We start from the raw sequence: 15,433 nt of genomic DNA on the forward strand, positions 1-15,433 counted from the left end.
GCAGGAGGCTGAAGGCCTCTTGCTCTGTGCTCAGCCTCTGCCCTGTGGGGACAGGGATGGAAGGGCAGCGGAGGGAAAGGACACAAGCTGAAGTCCTGACTAAGCAGCATTTCATGCCAAGAGCTCATGCAATTCTGAATCAGCAGCCGCTTCCTTCCTAGGGACACGATACCCCAAAAGAGGCAGGGGACAACAGAAATATTACAAGTCTGTAACTCCGTGCAGCGCAGGCAGAGTCGGCCAGTATCCTACAGGAGCAACGTCCATCCAAGGAGGGACTCTGGTGGGACAGGCAGGGTGTTTGCACGGCTAGGAGGAAACCATTTTTCACACTGCAAGGGTTTGAAGTGCTGGACCAGGGCCCTGCCGAGGCTGTATGACCTCCAGCCCTGGAGACCTGCCCCACGGAAGGCTGAGGCCCCCAGCAGCCCTGGGAGGCAGCCCCACCTGAGCAGGAGTTGGACTGGCGACCTCCAGGGGTCCCTGCCAGCCTGAGTGACTCCACAAGCCTGTGGAAAAAAGCCAGGCTCATGACGGGTGTCAAAGTACAGTTGGTGACTGATGCATGATGAGGCCCAGAAAATCCACAGGAAAACTGCCTTTGATTTCAGCGACTTTTATTTTAGGTTATACAGGATCTGTTGGTGTAATCATTTCAGTGAATTATTGACAGATGGTATCACTGGGTGCAAAGTGGCATTAAAGCAGCTCTGCACAGGAGGTGGCCACATGGGCTTTTTGTTTTTTCTTTGCAGGAGTCGCCAGGTTCAGCAGCAGGTCTCCCTCTTCCTCGCTCTCGCACTGGGTTCCTTTGCTTGTGAGTACATGAGCAATTGTTGCACAACATTTCTTTGCGAGTGTGTGTTTTGGGGAGGCCTTGGCTGCATTGCACAAGCCTCCTTGGTCAAAGTCTCCTGAAACACTCCTGTCTGCTGATTTCCGTGTGAGGGCCAGTGCATGAGTCATGGCATGACCATCTTGACTAACCAGGGGAGGCTGCAGATCACCAGACTGGGCTGCTTCCTCCTCGCCTGGGCTGCAGCATGAGGAAACCCCATGGCAAAGCGAATTAATAAAATCCCATGAAGCATTTAAAAATGCCCATTTAATTCCCACATTTTGCTTTTTTTTTTCTTTTTCTCACCACCCAAAGTGTCAGATATCAGCCCAAAGCAGCACAAGACCCTGGGCACCAGGGTCCAGGTGAAGGGACATGCTGAACCGCTCCAGCAGTCTCTACGCTGGGGACTCTGAGGTTTGCCAGGGTCACCAAAACAACAGCACGTTTGTTCCGGACAGGCTGGTTTTGTGTGACCCTGGTGCAGACAGGGCCTGAGTCCCACCACTGAGTTGTGAGCTTGGAGAGGCAGCAGCCATCCTGCTGTCCTGGGTCCTCCAGGACCCCATCATTTGGGTCATCTCCCAGCTTGCATTCCCTGACAAGGCACAGCTCTGGTCAGGCCCTGGAGGAGCGCGGTCACCCCTGTACCCCAGATCTGTACGTTTAGCAAAGTTGTTGCTGGTGGTTTATACATGTGACCAAACAGGCCAGGTGCCCCCCGCCTTCAGAGCAAGCCCTGCTCTGCACTGAGCCCCAGCACAGGGATTTCCTTCCAGGCAGCTCGCAGCCAGGCACGGGAACTGGCATTACTGTCAATAATCTTGGAGCTCAGCAGAGCCATGGCAACCTTTGCAAATCAAATCAGAGATTTCCAGCTGTTATGCCAGATGAAAATGTTGCATGTGCAATTTGAGAGCCTGTGTAAAAGCTCACAAAAATTCATCTGCCTTGCATTTTGAAAACTGGGATCTGCAGGTCTGATTTTGGGACTAGGCTTTGGTAAATTTTAGTCGAAGCCCTTTTGGATTGCAGTGATTTAGCACTGTCGTGGTTTCCACGGGCTCCACTGATCACCTGTATAATCTATGGTTTCCCCTTGCCCCGAGGTCCAGCTGCTGACTCAGCCATCCCAGGACACTGTGCTTCACTTCGTCCATCTGTTGCTTGACCCTGGCTAGTGCAAGGTCCGGTTGCTCTTTGGAAATACCCAGCAGATCTGCCCTGGCTTCCTTCCTTGCCTGTTTCTACTTTGGCCTCACCCACATGAGATTACTTTAGGCTCATTAACCGTGAATGTTACAGTATAAAGATAACCTGATCGTGCCAAGGACTTTGGCAGACATCTGCATCTTTGCTCCTGGGGCTTAAAATAACTTGCAGCAGCCAAGGCAGAACTAAGCTGCTGGTCAGACGCACCCCACCTCCCCCCCGATCTATGGGTCTGGCACCCCCAGTCCCGCCATACGTGGACCCCAGGCAGTGTGATACCTGTGCATAGGTAATGCGAGGTAAGGTGGGTACATGGCTTGGAGTCCTATCAAGAGAGGTGAGGAGGCCAGCGGGAGGTGGGCCAGAGCTAGTCTGGGCCCATGGTTTGGGTGTGGAAGGGAGGTGAGAGGCAGGGGAGGTGTCGCCTTTGGGAGACCAGGTGTAAAACAGAGGATTTGGAGAGTGTGTGTGTGGGGGGGGTGGTTGAGAAAAAAGGAAGGTTTATAAGTAATGCTGCCTAGAGGTTGGACCCTCCTGCTGCCACCCCAGGGGTGACAGTCCAGATCGTCTTCAGTATGGGCAACACAGAGCAGATCACCGATGACACCTATGGTGGAAGCAGGACAACCAGCCTCTCTGTGCTGTGTGTCAGGTATTTACTGGCATTTCTTCCACCACGGGGGGGAAACTGCCATGAGCTTGCCTAGCACTCAGGGATGGTGGTGGGCCAAGGAGCTGGGCAGGGTGAGGACACATTGCCCCACAGCCAGAGCACCCAGGGTGACCCTGTACCTAGCCCCTTGGTGAGGGCCTGCCACCAAGCCATTGGCGGAAGGACAAGAGCTGACATCCTCACCACAGCCTGCAGGACTGACATGAGTAGGCTCCCATTGGGGCAGAGAGGCCAGCAGCTCCCAGGGCCACCGGGGCTCGCTGGAGGTCTGTCCCACTACTACAGCCAGGAGTGGGACAGCAGGGAGCACCAGGGGCAGCCCCAGTCCTGGGCATCAGGCACCTCCCTGGGGCTGGGGACAGGCTGAGGCCAGGCTGGGATATAGCTGGGGGATGCTGGAGACCAGCCCTGCTGCAGCATCACCGGGGCAGGGGCTGACAGTCCTGGGGAGGCACTGGAGGCAGCAATACCTGTGAGTGCCCGGAGAGCAGCATCCCCTCCATCAGATCGGTACTGGAAACCTGTATCTCAGGTTTGGTCATGGCATCCCGAGTGCCACTCTGAGAGCAGCACAGGCTCCCAGCAGGAGCATGCTGACCTGCAGGAGGCTAATGGCAGTGCGAGGGAGGGGTTCAGCTCCAGCATTCTGCAGGTGTGCTGCCCAGCAGCATGGCGGATGTGCCAACAGCTGTACACAAGCAGAAGTAACGATGAATTTGGAGTCAGCTCAGTGCTGGTGTCACACACTGCAAGCTCTGCACATGATGTCCTGGAAACCAAGATTGCAGTTATTCACTGTTCCTCATTCTTGATTGCTCTCCCTTCCTGACAAGACATGCACGCAGCCCCAGCTGGCAGATACACAGCACTGGTTTGCTATCTGTGTGCAGATTTGGCCAGTGCATGCTACAGCTGGGGCAGTAGACGAAGACATTTCAAGCTCCAGAGGCTAAGAGAGTGATCAGGTAACATGCAATTCCCTTTTGCCTTTGGAGCTTCAGGAGTAAGGCAGGGACCATGGGCAACCTGGCCCAGCATGCCCCAGTTCTTCCTTTGAATGTCGGTGGAAGGAAACAATAGTAGCTTTGAGCAAAACCCACAGCGAAACACCTTCTCTTCCTAAGCAGAGCTTTGCTAGGCCTGACCCAAGGCTGTAGCTGCAGTTGAGGTTACTTGTCTCCCACATGCAGACAATCCAGCAACTTGGTTTCACAGTGGGAATGAAGGCACCCAGAAGACATGGATCTGTCTTGCAATTAAGGTTCCTGCTTCCATTATCCAATCCTGGATACTTTTTTGTAATTTCATGACATGCATTTTTGCATTGGTTCTATTTATTCTGCGGGAATTCAGGTTTGCAAGGAAATATGTCTGCAATGACAGAATGACTGAAATACAGGTAGAAAGGAAAACCAGCAATTTCTATCTGCAGCATCCTGAATTTATTAAAGTAATAACCTGGTGGGACTTATAGCTATGAAAACACTAGAGAAAATTATATCCAGGTAAAAAAGGACAGATATTTAATTCTAGCTCTTTTTTACTTTCATATTTTATCTGGTTTGCTACACTGGGAAAATTATTAAGTTCTTTACAAACACTTATTTTAAAATAATAGCACTGTATCACACATGGAAATAAATATACAATAACCAATGACACTATCATACAACCACTGTGATTAAAACTGCTGTACATGTAAAACTGGCGGTGAAGACTTTCAATCTTTAAGAAAAATACATTGATGAAAATGCCTAAGCTACCTGATTTCAGTGACAAGTAGATGGCAGAAAATGTATTTTTAGTGAAGGTACAGGATCATCTTACATGGTCTGTAATTGTGTGAATTTCAAAGGCAATGGCATGTTGTAGACAGCAAGACAGAGATGGAGTTCTGCTACCGGAGGCAACCCTATGCCACTGAATACATTAGACAAGACTCAATTTATTCAAACTGGGTGAACAGATACTATAAGGCATAAACGTAGTCTTACCTCCAGATAGCATTGAGGTGTGTGCAGACACAGGCCTTGTGCACAGAGATGATTCACACCTGCCATAATTTATTATGGAGTAAAAGTCCTCTTCTCTGCAAGATCTCTGGATTTTCTCCACTGTCCATTTACATTCTGTGACATTGCCAGTGGGAGGTTCTGAGGTTTCATACTTCAAGTTTTCCAAAGGATAAATGTTCTCCTGAATGCTCCTTTTATTTCTGCAAATGAACTCTGCTGAGAAATGCCCTGTATTAAGACAGCATCTACAATTAGCACATCTGCCCTGTGTTGAAGGCCATGCTCCAGAGATTTTCTGAGGTCTGCAGATACCAGAGGATGTCATGAGATAAACTCTCCAGCCCTTCCAGGATGACAACAAACACAACAGAAGAGCAGCATGGCCCTTAGGGAAAGTCTGACTCTTTGACAATTGGAACTGGTGGGGCTTTATGATCTATTGGTTTATAAATAAAATGGAAATCTTTCTTGATTTCACTCTTCAGCAGGGAGGCTTTGATATGGTGAGGAAGGGCGTCTTTGTCCAGCTGCAGCCACTGGTCATCAACATAAACAAAGAGTCCATAATCCTTGGGATGGGAGACTTCAAACTTTTCGGCACACTGCTGGCTCAGCTGCTCAGCTGTGGTGTCGTTCCGGGAAGCAAGTGTCCTTGACTGAGCACCGATTTCCAGAAAGGAAACAGAGATGAAGTCCTGAAAAGATACATGAGGATAGATCTTGCAGTCAGCACAGTGACTTGGGACTGAAGGAGGCAGAATTCAGCCCAAAACTCTAGCTGATTAGAGCTCCTAAATGCTCCCAAATATCCTCCAGTCTCCTCTAATGCCCCAGTTACTCTCTCTTCTGTCCCCTCTGATAAACAACCTCTCAATCAGCAAATACTTAAACCAACAAATAATGAAATAATTAGCCTTATAAAGACACGTAAGTGAAAGCTTTTTTGTGATTTTAAGGAGCAGTCTGCAGCAGTTCCTTCTCCCACCTTTCTACAGCTCCTGAAGAAATAGGGTGCAAAGTAGTAAGACCAGAGTAACAAGCCAAAACCTCAGAGATCTGGCCTGAAAACCCTGTCTCACAGTAACAGGAAAGGGCTAGCAGTGTGGCGACCTTTGCAACTCCATCACCCAAACAGCATCTTGAGAGCGTGTCCTCCAAACTTCCTTCCCTCAGTAAGGAAACAGAAGAAGTTATGTTGTTATGCTGAGGAGGCTGATTTACTTGTATCCTGTTTCAGGCCATAACAACTGTTGGGACAACTTTCCTCCTGCCAAACTTGTGAGGAACAGAATATAGAGAGCTTTTGGTCACGGTGGAACCTGTGTGTTTAATTTGTATCTGTGAAGGTCAAAAAAATTTCCAGGAATTTTGGTGTATCTCTGCAGATGATTAAGGCAGCCAGAGGGATGTGCAGGGGCACATCAGCAAGCTGTTTACCTCTGCCAGGATGGGCTCATGTGTCTCTGATGTTACCTCTCACTCAAAGGAACAAAAAACCTGCCTTAATGTTGCTGGAGGTGGTGGGAATCTTCTGGGGAAGCATTCACAATTTTCAGTTTTGCATTGTGAAGGCTTTACAGAACCTGAGACGTAGCCTTTGCTGCCTCCCTGTGGGTGTCAATTTGATCAAAGGACATGGGGCTGACAGGGCACCCCAGTCCTGGACCCAGCCTCATCATGGCTGGAGGCCCCAAACACCCATCTCTCCTGGGACCCTCTCCCTCTGGTGCGTGGGGAGGTCTTCACCAGGCCACACACAGCATGGGCTTCAAAGCTAACCTGACATTGTTGGGTCTTCCCTGCTGCCAGACAGGTGAAGCCAGACTCTGGAAGATGCTCATCTGACCGGCCCTCCAGATGTCTCAGGTCCTCCTACATCTTTCTGCCATCTAGGAACCACCCCCGCATAGCCTGCTCACATCTCAGCTTAGCCCATTAACATACCCCCTTGTAGTACCTAAAGGGGGCCTACCAGAAGGCCAGGGAGGGACTTTTTACAAGGGCATGCAGTGATAGGACAAAGGGTAATAATGGCTTTAAGCTGAGAAAGGGTAGAATTAGATTAGATATTAGGAAGAAATTCTTTACTTCAGTGAGGGTGGTGAGGCACTGGCACAGGCTGCCCAGAGCAGCTGTGGATGCCCCATCCCTGGCAGTGTTCAAGGCCAGGCTGGATGGGGCTTTGAGCAACCTGGTCTAGTGGAGGGTGTCGCTGCCTGTGGCAGGGGGGTTGGAACTAGATGACCTTTAAGGTTCCTTCCAACCCAAACCATTCTATGACTCTGTGATTTCCCCAGCCACTAAGGGTGATGGAGGAGAAGGGCTCCCTGCCTCCCCACCACAGCTCTCCACATGTGAAGGCCTCTAGCATACCTCCTTCAAGAAAGCACAACAAAATCACTCTGCAGTCATATTTAAAATTATACTGTTGTGAGAGTACTTCAAGATTTCAAAAAGCATTTTGTTAAGTATTATATATTTCAAATGAGGTGTGTTTTTTAAAATTTAGAAATCTTGCACTGTATGTATGTACTCTTGTTTTTTAATAGTGATTTGGGTTACCTTAAAAAAAATAATTATCATATTAAAACTTAGTATAGTGAGAGCATGTTCATCTTCCAGGCTTTTTCCCTAGAAAATAATGTCAGCTACCTGCACTGATGAGCGGGAAGCCCGGGCCTTGTTCAGCGTCCTCCGTCGCTCCCAGCGGTGAATGGAGTCCTGCACCTCCATGCTCAGCTGCCGTGTGACAGTGATTTTGTCGTAGTTCTTGATGTGCTCCAGTGCCCCATAGGTGGTGGTTAAATAATAGGAGCCTGCAAAAGAAGGTGGTCTTGTATAAACATCACACCAGCACAGGCCATCCATTTCCAATTCCATCCTGACTGCTTGTGCCCGTGCAGTGGCAGTTGTCTAACACTCGCACTATCTGGGCCTCGCTGCAGGGAGTTGCAGGGGTGTCTGATGTTAACCCAAGAGAAGGAACACCTAACAACCAGCGTCCTCCACCTCCTTCTGCTTCATCGCAATGTCACTGCCCAGACTGCTGAGGCTGTAGGTGCCCTAGGAGGAAACAGAGACTGAAGGCAAATGAGTACAAAAGCAGGTCTCACAAACAAACCCAAACCAACGCCTTTGACCACAGATGGTTTGGTTTTGGGGGCATGGCCATCATCGTGTTGTGCTTAACACGGCCAGTACAACAAGTAAGTAATCTGGGCTCCTGAGCAGTCCCCATAATGCAGGGGGAAAGTAACAATCATAGTGAGGTCTCTGTAGGAAAAGTATAAGGCCTGGATTCAGCCCCTCTGATGTTTAGGTCCCCTGTGGGCTCAGCGTTGTTGCAGGATGTCTCAGACCTGTAAGGACAAGTTACCCTGTAGTCCCTCCATCTCTATCAACTAGACAGGGAGCCCAGCTGCTTGGCTGAGAGTAATTCCTGGACTGTTCAGAGTTGCTGGGTAAATCTTGCTAAAACAGAGAAACGGGACAAAGCAGGAAAAGCCCACAGCCAGCCCTTTTCCCTCAGAAACTCCCTGACTGCTGCTGCAACAAGTAACCAGCTGCAGCAGCCAGGGAAGCTCATGATAAGCACAGGGTTCGTCAGCAAAGCAGGAGGTGAGCCCTGGTACGAGGTCAGGGTTAACATGAGGAGGGGGCTGCCCTGGCTGCACGGCACCCCAGCACCGCCCACCCGCAGCGCTGGCTTTGCCGGCTGCCCCGGGGCTCGGCCCGGGCTCTCCTGCGAGAGGGCAGCGGGCAGCTGCTGGAGCAGCCCCGCGGCGTCCCGGGGGCAGCGAGGGTGGGGACGCGTCCCCCGGGCCCCCAGGCGACAGCGCGCCGAGGCTGAAGCGGTGCGAGCGGCCGCCCCGGGCCCGCACGGCGCCCCCCAAGGCTGCCTCGGCCCGGCCCGGCCCGGCCCAGCGCTGGCTCGCCCGGCGGCGCGGCGGGGGTGCCGGCCGGTGAGGGGCCGCACGGCGGCCGCTGCCGCGGGGTGGCACTGCCACACCACCAACGGCGCCGCGCCGCCCCGGCCAGCCCTGCAGCCACCGCGGCGGGCCGCTTCGGCGGGGGCGGACGGGAAGGGCGGCCTTCGCAGAGCACCGTCAGAGTTTGGCGGGGGAGAGGAGAGACAGGTCGCTGCCATCTGACTGTCTGTACTCAGGTGGATCCGATGAGGAGCGTCCCACAGCTGTGTAGGCCTGCACACACCGAGAACACCACTTCTGTGTTGTCTCCCACGACATGCTGCCGATAACAGGCTTGCCAGTGCCCCTTTCCCCGTCTTAAACATAGTTACTGCCTTCCCCTGTCTGTCATTCCTCCTGTTCTGACCAGGATGGGACCTGCAGCCTGGCGTAGCCCTTCCCTCATAATTCAGGGAGGAAGATCTCCTAGCCCCCTATGACATCTTCTTTAAGGATTAATTTTTCTTCCACTTTCCAGTATCTTATTTCCACACAGTCATCCCCCATCTTCTGTCCTTGCCTTTGCCCCAGTAATCCACATCACTGTTGTTATAAAATTAAAAGTAAAGCTTTAATTTGGAGGCCAGATTTAAATGATTTTGTGTATTGACCTCACATAACTTCACAGTTTCTTCACTTCTGCTTTCCTTTTTTCCCTTGTATCTCAATGCCTGAATCACCTTTTGCCATTTAACTTTGAAAGGCCTAACTCAAGTTAACTTTTGCCAGTTCCTGTTCCAGCCCTGCACTTTGCAATCTCAGAGATGTCTTCATTGAAGTGTTCTTTTTTTTTCTTTTTCTTTTTTTTCCATTCCCTGTATCCCCAGTTACTCCTAGTCTCCTTTCTGATGTGATTATTTCAGCCAGTTCGATCTGGAACTGCCTCACTTAATTTTTCCCCTTTGCCTGGAGGGCACATCTCACACAGTCTTTGCATCTTTGACTTAAGAGAACTTTCAGCCAGCTTTGCCTTTGATACCCTGAGCTCCCCAACCCCACTGACTTCAGTAACCCGCCTGGTAGTGTGCCCTTTTGAAACGAAGAACCTGTGGGAAGCCTAGTTACCAAAACCATCTTAGTTATGTCAGCAAAATGCTTTCCTTAGGCTAACATTTTTTCTGCTAACAATTCTTTTCAGCAGAAAAATCAGCCTGTGCAGAAAGCCCTAACTAATACGATTGCATTGCTGCTGCTCATTCTGTTAGTAATTTTGCCCACTTCTGCACTGTGTGGGAATGACATGCTCTTTGTTACAGACCTATACCTCCATTTAATATAAATGAAATTTGTCTGCTGTTGCTCATCCAGAGCCCCCTTCTAGAACCTCAGTACTTATAAAGTCTAAAATAAACCCATTTTATTGGTTTGGTGACTACCTGGTGATAAACGATCTGTTTTCCCCCCGTCGCTGTTAGTACCATTTGCTTCCCAAGCAGTAACTAAAGGCCCACAGTTCCCTGGCATATTTATCCCTGTAATAGAAGAGGTCTTTATTCACATCCAAACTCCATATTCCTCTCCAATGTGACTCTCCTTTCTCTGCCTTGCTGTGATACTCAGCCAGAGAACACTGTCAAAGGGGTCACTCAAATTTAGGAGTAGAGTGGCCATGAGAATGATATATGGCTCTAGGCATATGATGCAGTTGAAGAAATGTGCTCTTTTCTCACTGGAATAAATAAAAAGTGTCCGCACAATGGATTGCAGCAGCAGTTTAATTTTAGGAGAACACCTTTTAACTTTTCAGCCTTTGGGCCAAGGAAACTAGATCCCTCTGCTCTAGGTTAGTAGCCAAGCAACTCAGTTCTCATTTATCATAGAATCAGACCTGTAGAATGGTTTGAGTTGGAAGGAACCTCAAAGATCATCTAGTTCCAACCCCCTGGCCATGGGCAGGGACACCTTCCACTAGACCAGGTTGCTCAAAGCCCCATCCAGCCTGGCCTTGAACACTGCCAGGGATGGGGCATCCACAGCTTCTCTGGGAAACCTGTTCCAGTGTCTTGCCACCCTCACAGTAAAGAAATTCTTTCTAATATCTAATCTAAATTTACCCTCTTTTAGTTTAAAATCATTCCCTCTTGTCCTATCGCTACAGGCCCTACTGAAAAGTCTGTCCTCATCTTTCTTATAAGTCCCCTTTAGGTGTTGAAAGGCTGCTATAAGAGCCTTCTCTTTTCCAGGCTGAGCAACCCCAGCTCTCTCAGCCTTTTATGCTGGGTCCCTGCCTTTCTAGCTGGTGTCTAATGGCACTGCACTGCTAAAAACAGTTAAAAGTGTTTGACAATAATTTTAAAGCCTCAGATTTATAAAAGCTTGGCCAAAGTTTATCCACAAAGTCTAGCCAGAGCCTTGCCACCTCACTTTCACAAACACTGTAGCAAGGTAAATAACGATCTCCAAAGCGAATATCCCCAGAGCAAACACTGTACTCCTCCTACCTTCCCCTAGCTGCAGAGCAGGGTCCATGAGCTCCATCATATACTCCACATTCAGAAGGACGTCAGCCAGATTGCTGCGGGCCAACACATACATGAGCACAGGCAGGAAGTCATCTGCACCGTACGGCTTCCCTGAGCAAAGAGAAACACAGAGTGGTCCCAATAAACTTACTACAAAGACACGTTCCCAAACAACAATGACAGCTTCTCAGCCAGCATGTCCTTTGCAGACTTTAGTTTACACTATCTGAAGAGTTAAAGCTTGAAAGCATCAGCGAAGAAAAATGCTGACAAAGGGAAAGCTAGTTCACTTTAAAAGTAAGTAAACTTGCTTCAAGCCCAAAATAAGAGCTAGAAAATTTTCAGTGAGCTCCATTTCTGCCATTCTTTATTAACTGGGGAAAAAGAAACTTAAACTTCATGGATCACAGACAAATGACAATCCTGGAAAAGTGTAAAGGCTGCCAGCTCAGCCCTCTGATTTGACACTGCCATCAAGACTGCAATCCACGTTTGCAGTGTTAGCAGTGAAGTTGTCTACATGCATTAGGGAAATTTATTCTCTTAGGTTTGCTCTATATGTGGGACCAAAGAACAGAAAATAGAATAGTGGGTTTTCGGACTGAGGATTTCTGTGTTTATGTTCCTTCAGAAGGCAAAATATCACACTCCATGTTCCTAATTAAAACGGTCTCCCAAAAGCTAGGATTTTAAGAGGAAGCATCTTTCCAGCCATGATGTCTAAGAAAACAAAAAGCCTTTCACATTGGACTTAGACTAGTTTTTGGCCTTGGTGTGCAGCAAGTGCTACAGGAACAGCTGCTCATGGGCTCAAAATTTTCTGTGTTTAAAACATCCTTATCAACAAAATCAACAAAGTGATCTTATATGCAAGCTGTAAGAGCTCTTTGGGATCTCCGAGGACAAAAAAGCATACATGTTAACAGTCACTATTATAAATAACTACTACTTAAAATAGAATCCAAACTGAAGCTTCGCAAAGGGTTACTTTTCTTATTTGAAAGATGCTTTCACTTTCCACCAACATCTCATAAGTTCATCATGGAACCCATAATAACAAGTTGCTTTACAGGCCTATCTTCCCAACATTCCGAGCTGACCATTACTCTTAACCTAAGACCAGATTGCTTTCATTCTGCATGTCCTCCCTTAGACTGTGGGCAGTTTTTCCTCATCTGAGCACTTCCATGTGTTGGTTCCATGGGCCATGTGTATTGTTTCACGGGCCATGTGTGTCTCACTTGTAAAGAATCAAAGCTATCCTGGATGTAGCTTTGGTGAAATTATGCCCTAGCCATTTCTGGCCCATAGTCCACATGGTTTTCCATGGTAGGGCACAAATTCCTATTTCTCAAATGTTCCCACTTACTTATTTCAAGTCTTTGCCATGAGTCAGCTTTCCTTTTTTGTCATCATAGCTGATACAGATTCTGCACTGGCAAAGAAAGATATTCTTCTGAAGCCTCAAATAAACATGATCTTAGCCCCTGATTAAAAAAAAAAAAAAATAGATGTGGCTTTAAAGTAAACCCAGTAATATATCTAGTGAACAGAAAGTTGATTCAGTTAAAACAAACTGTTGGAAGATGATAGACTGTCAGGGCTGTAACTCTGTCTAACAGTCTCCACATGCTGCAACAAAGACAATTTATTTAATGAAAGCTGGATTAACACTTTCAATTCTGTTTGCTTTATTATGGTTGCCTTTACTTAAATGATACAGCCTTAGGTCTTCAACCAAACTATAAAAGGACTTTATGGTTTCATTAACAGCTGGATGGACATTCTGTTTGTTGTTGCCTTGGCTTATGCCTCTGTGAAAGCTTCAGCTCTGTGAAAGGTCTAATTCATTACTGTCATATATATTATCTTAACACAAGCAGCTTAGTATTACAGCTATTTAATATTGTCTAGCAAAACTAAGACATGGAAATGTACTAGAAAAACTGCCCAGAGAAAAGCCCTGTTCTCCTTTTGACCTGAGTAAATCAGATGCCAACAGAGTTAGTTCTGCATAAAACTAAAGGAAGATGAAGTACCAAAGAGTTTGCTAGGCTCGCTTATTACCCTTCTTTAAAAACTTTTTCTTTATGATGTTGTAGTTACTGACCAGTGGCATCGACTGGGTGCTTCTGATTTACTGAAGGCCAAGGGATTTCCAGTGCAACACCAATAGCAGAATTTTCTCTTCCCTACCACTTCTTTTTCATGACCAATCCATGTTGTGTCTGCTAGGGCATCCAAGGAAGTTGCTACTTCACAACACGAATTCCTATTGACTGGAAAAAAAATGCTGTGGTTTTTTTTGTTTTTGCTTTTTTTTAAAATAAAATGTCACCAAAAGAGATCACCAAATAGATAATGGACTGACCAACCAATGCAGAGTGGAAACATCAACTTGGAACTAAACAGTTCCATGGCCCCAGCCATCAACTTCTAGTGTCGACTGAAATGAAAGGTAAGAGGATTCTTTTCAAGAACTAGAGAATCTCTCTATTTCTTTTTTATTATCTGAGAAGTGATTGTATGTACAAGCAGGCACTGAGTCAATTATTTTTCACTGCTATCTCATTTCTCTAAGCTGATTTAGCTGCTCTGCCCACCAGCCCTTTTTATAAAACTTTCTCAACTTCAAGATTTCATAGAAATATTATTGGATTTCCAGATGTTTATATGGCTTAAATACAAAAATCTGGTATACAGTTTCTTTTTGATCAATAAACTCAGAGCAGGGATGTCTGACTGCAATAATGGAAAGAGTACTCATTCTCCATATTCTGTATGCTCATAACCTGCATACATTACTAGACATCATTTTAATCCACTTGTGGGAATATGAAGCCCAATTCTTAAATACCCACGTCTGTAGCTAAAGCTGAAGTCAGCAGGAGCTGTAGGTGTCAACAAGAGAAAAGCAAAGCTAATCATCAAGGATCTGTGTGTTGCCACAAACTTCCCGTGTTGCCTAGGGCAGGTCAGGCATGGCATATTGTGCCTGCTCCTTGTAGGCATCGCAACAGCTTCTCCCCACCAACTGCACATGGAGCCAAAGGATAGGTGCCTTAGAGGGCGGAACTCTGAACCTCCCCTTGTTCTCCTTGCCTTGGATTAACAGCCGGCACAGGGACTAACTTAGACCTGTACAGCCATCAGACCACCTATGGCCCTGAGATGCCCGTATCTCAATCCATCCATGGGGATAATAGGTGCTGTCAGCAACTCAAATATGACCAAGAGGCACAAAGATACATGAAAAAGTGCCTGTGAACCAAGACACCTGAGGTTGGTGCTGCTTAGCATCCTGCAACACACATGCTCCCTGTGCCATGAAAGGCAGCAGGGCACTAACCAGTATCCATCTGGGAGCTGCAGCACGGATGTTCTCTGCAGGCTGCTACCTCCTCAGCTCCACTTTCAATCTGGGCCAGAGCCAAGTTCCCCAACTTGCATTTCTAGCTCCATCTGTGGTCTCTCACAGAGAGGTCTATTTGCAGCTGATGGAGTTAAATCTAGCTCTGACCCTGCCAGCGGTCTCAGTGACACTGGGACTGAGCTTGCTTGTTCAAGGTGGTATTGTCTTACTCCAGATATGACTTGCTTGCTTTATTTCCCCTTCTTCCCTGCAGGATCAGGAAACATTTATTTCATAAATATGTATAAGAAGCTTAAAATAAGCCTTCTCTTCTGCCACAAACTCATCCTGTTATGTTTATAGTGAAGCAAGTACAACGTCAGCTCCTGGCTGGAATACAGCACTTGAATAGATGGTTATTAATTAAATACATGATTTAAAGCAACTGGAATTTTGCCCAAGCCTCCATAAAGAAATTACAGCCTATTTTAACACATTCATACATGTCTTTTCCCTCCATGTATATTCTGACAATCAGCAGACAGTGATGATGCTCTGCACCTTGCTGTAATAGTTTAGAACCACTGGCATGATGACTAGCAGCAGCTTACCAGGGAATACGAATTTTAGCCTCATTTTATAGCTGGGAAAGCTGAGGTACAGAAAGGTTAAATGAGATCTGTTCAAGATTGTAAGAAAAGATTGTTACCATTCTTCCACTCACTAGCATTTTGCTGTCTCTTGTCTATCCCATACTACTTCAGCAAGGTTTGATTTATGGTATAGTTGAATTAAGAGAGTTAATACATGCAGGCAGCATGAATCCACTTAAAAAGAATATGTTTTTCAGATCAGAAGAATTAGTTCAAATTTTTCAAGGGGAACAAACTCTTTAATGCAAATGTAGACGTTG

The 15,433-nt window shown here is 47.2% G+C and overlaps 1 protein-coding gene across 1 annotated transcript in view; it reads right to left on the reverse strand.

Annotated features, from left to right (window-relative positions):
* LOC121091111 (ras and Rab interactor 3-like) overlaps positions 1-15,433 on the reverse strand; it is a 179,473-nt gene continuing 164,040 nt past the window's right edge. Inside the window, exons 24-26 of the mRNA XM_040600344.1 lie at positions 11,148-11,279; positions 7,391-7,554; positions 1-5,433 (exon numbers count right to left, since the gene is read on the reverse strand). Of these exons, the coding sequence (XP_040456278.1) occupies positions 5,125-5,433; positions 7,391-7,554; positions 11,148-11,279 (605 nt within the window). The 3' untranslated portion in view covers positions 1-5,124. The remainder of the gene's footprint in view (positions 5,434-7,390; positions 7,555-11,147; positions 11,280-15,433) is intronic.

The sequence above is a fragment of the Falco naumanni genome, chromosome 7 (assembly GCF_017639655.2).
Source record: "Falco naumanni isolate bFalNau1 chromosome 7, bFalNau1.pat, whole genome shotgun sequence".
NCBI classification, from domain to species: Eukaryota; Metazoa; Chordata; class Aves; order Falconiformes; family Falconidae; genus Falco; species Falco naumanni.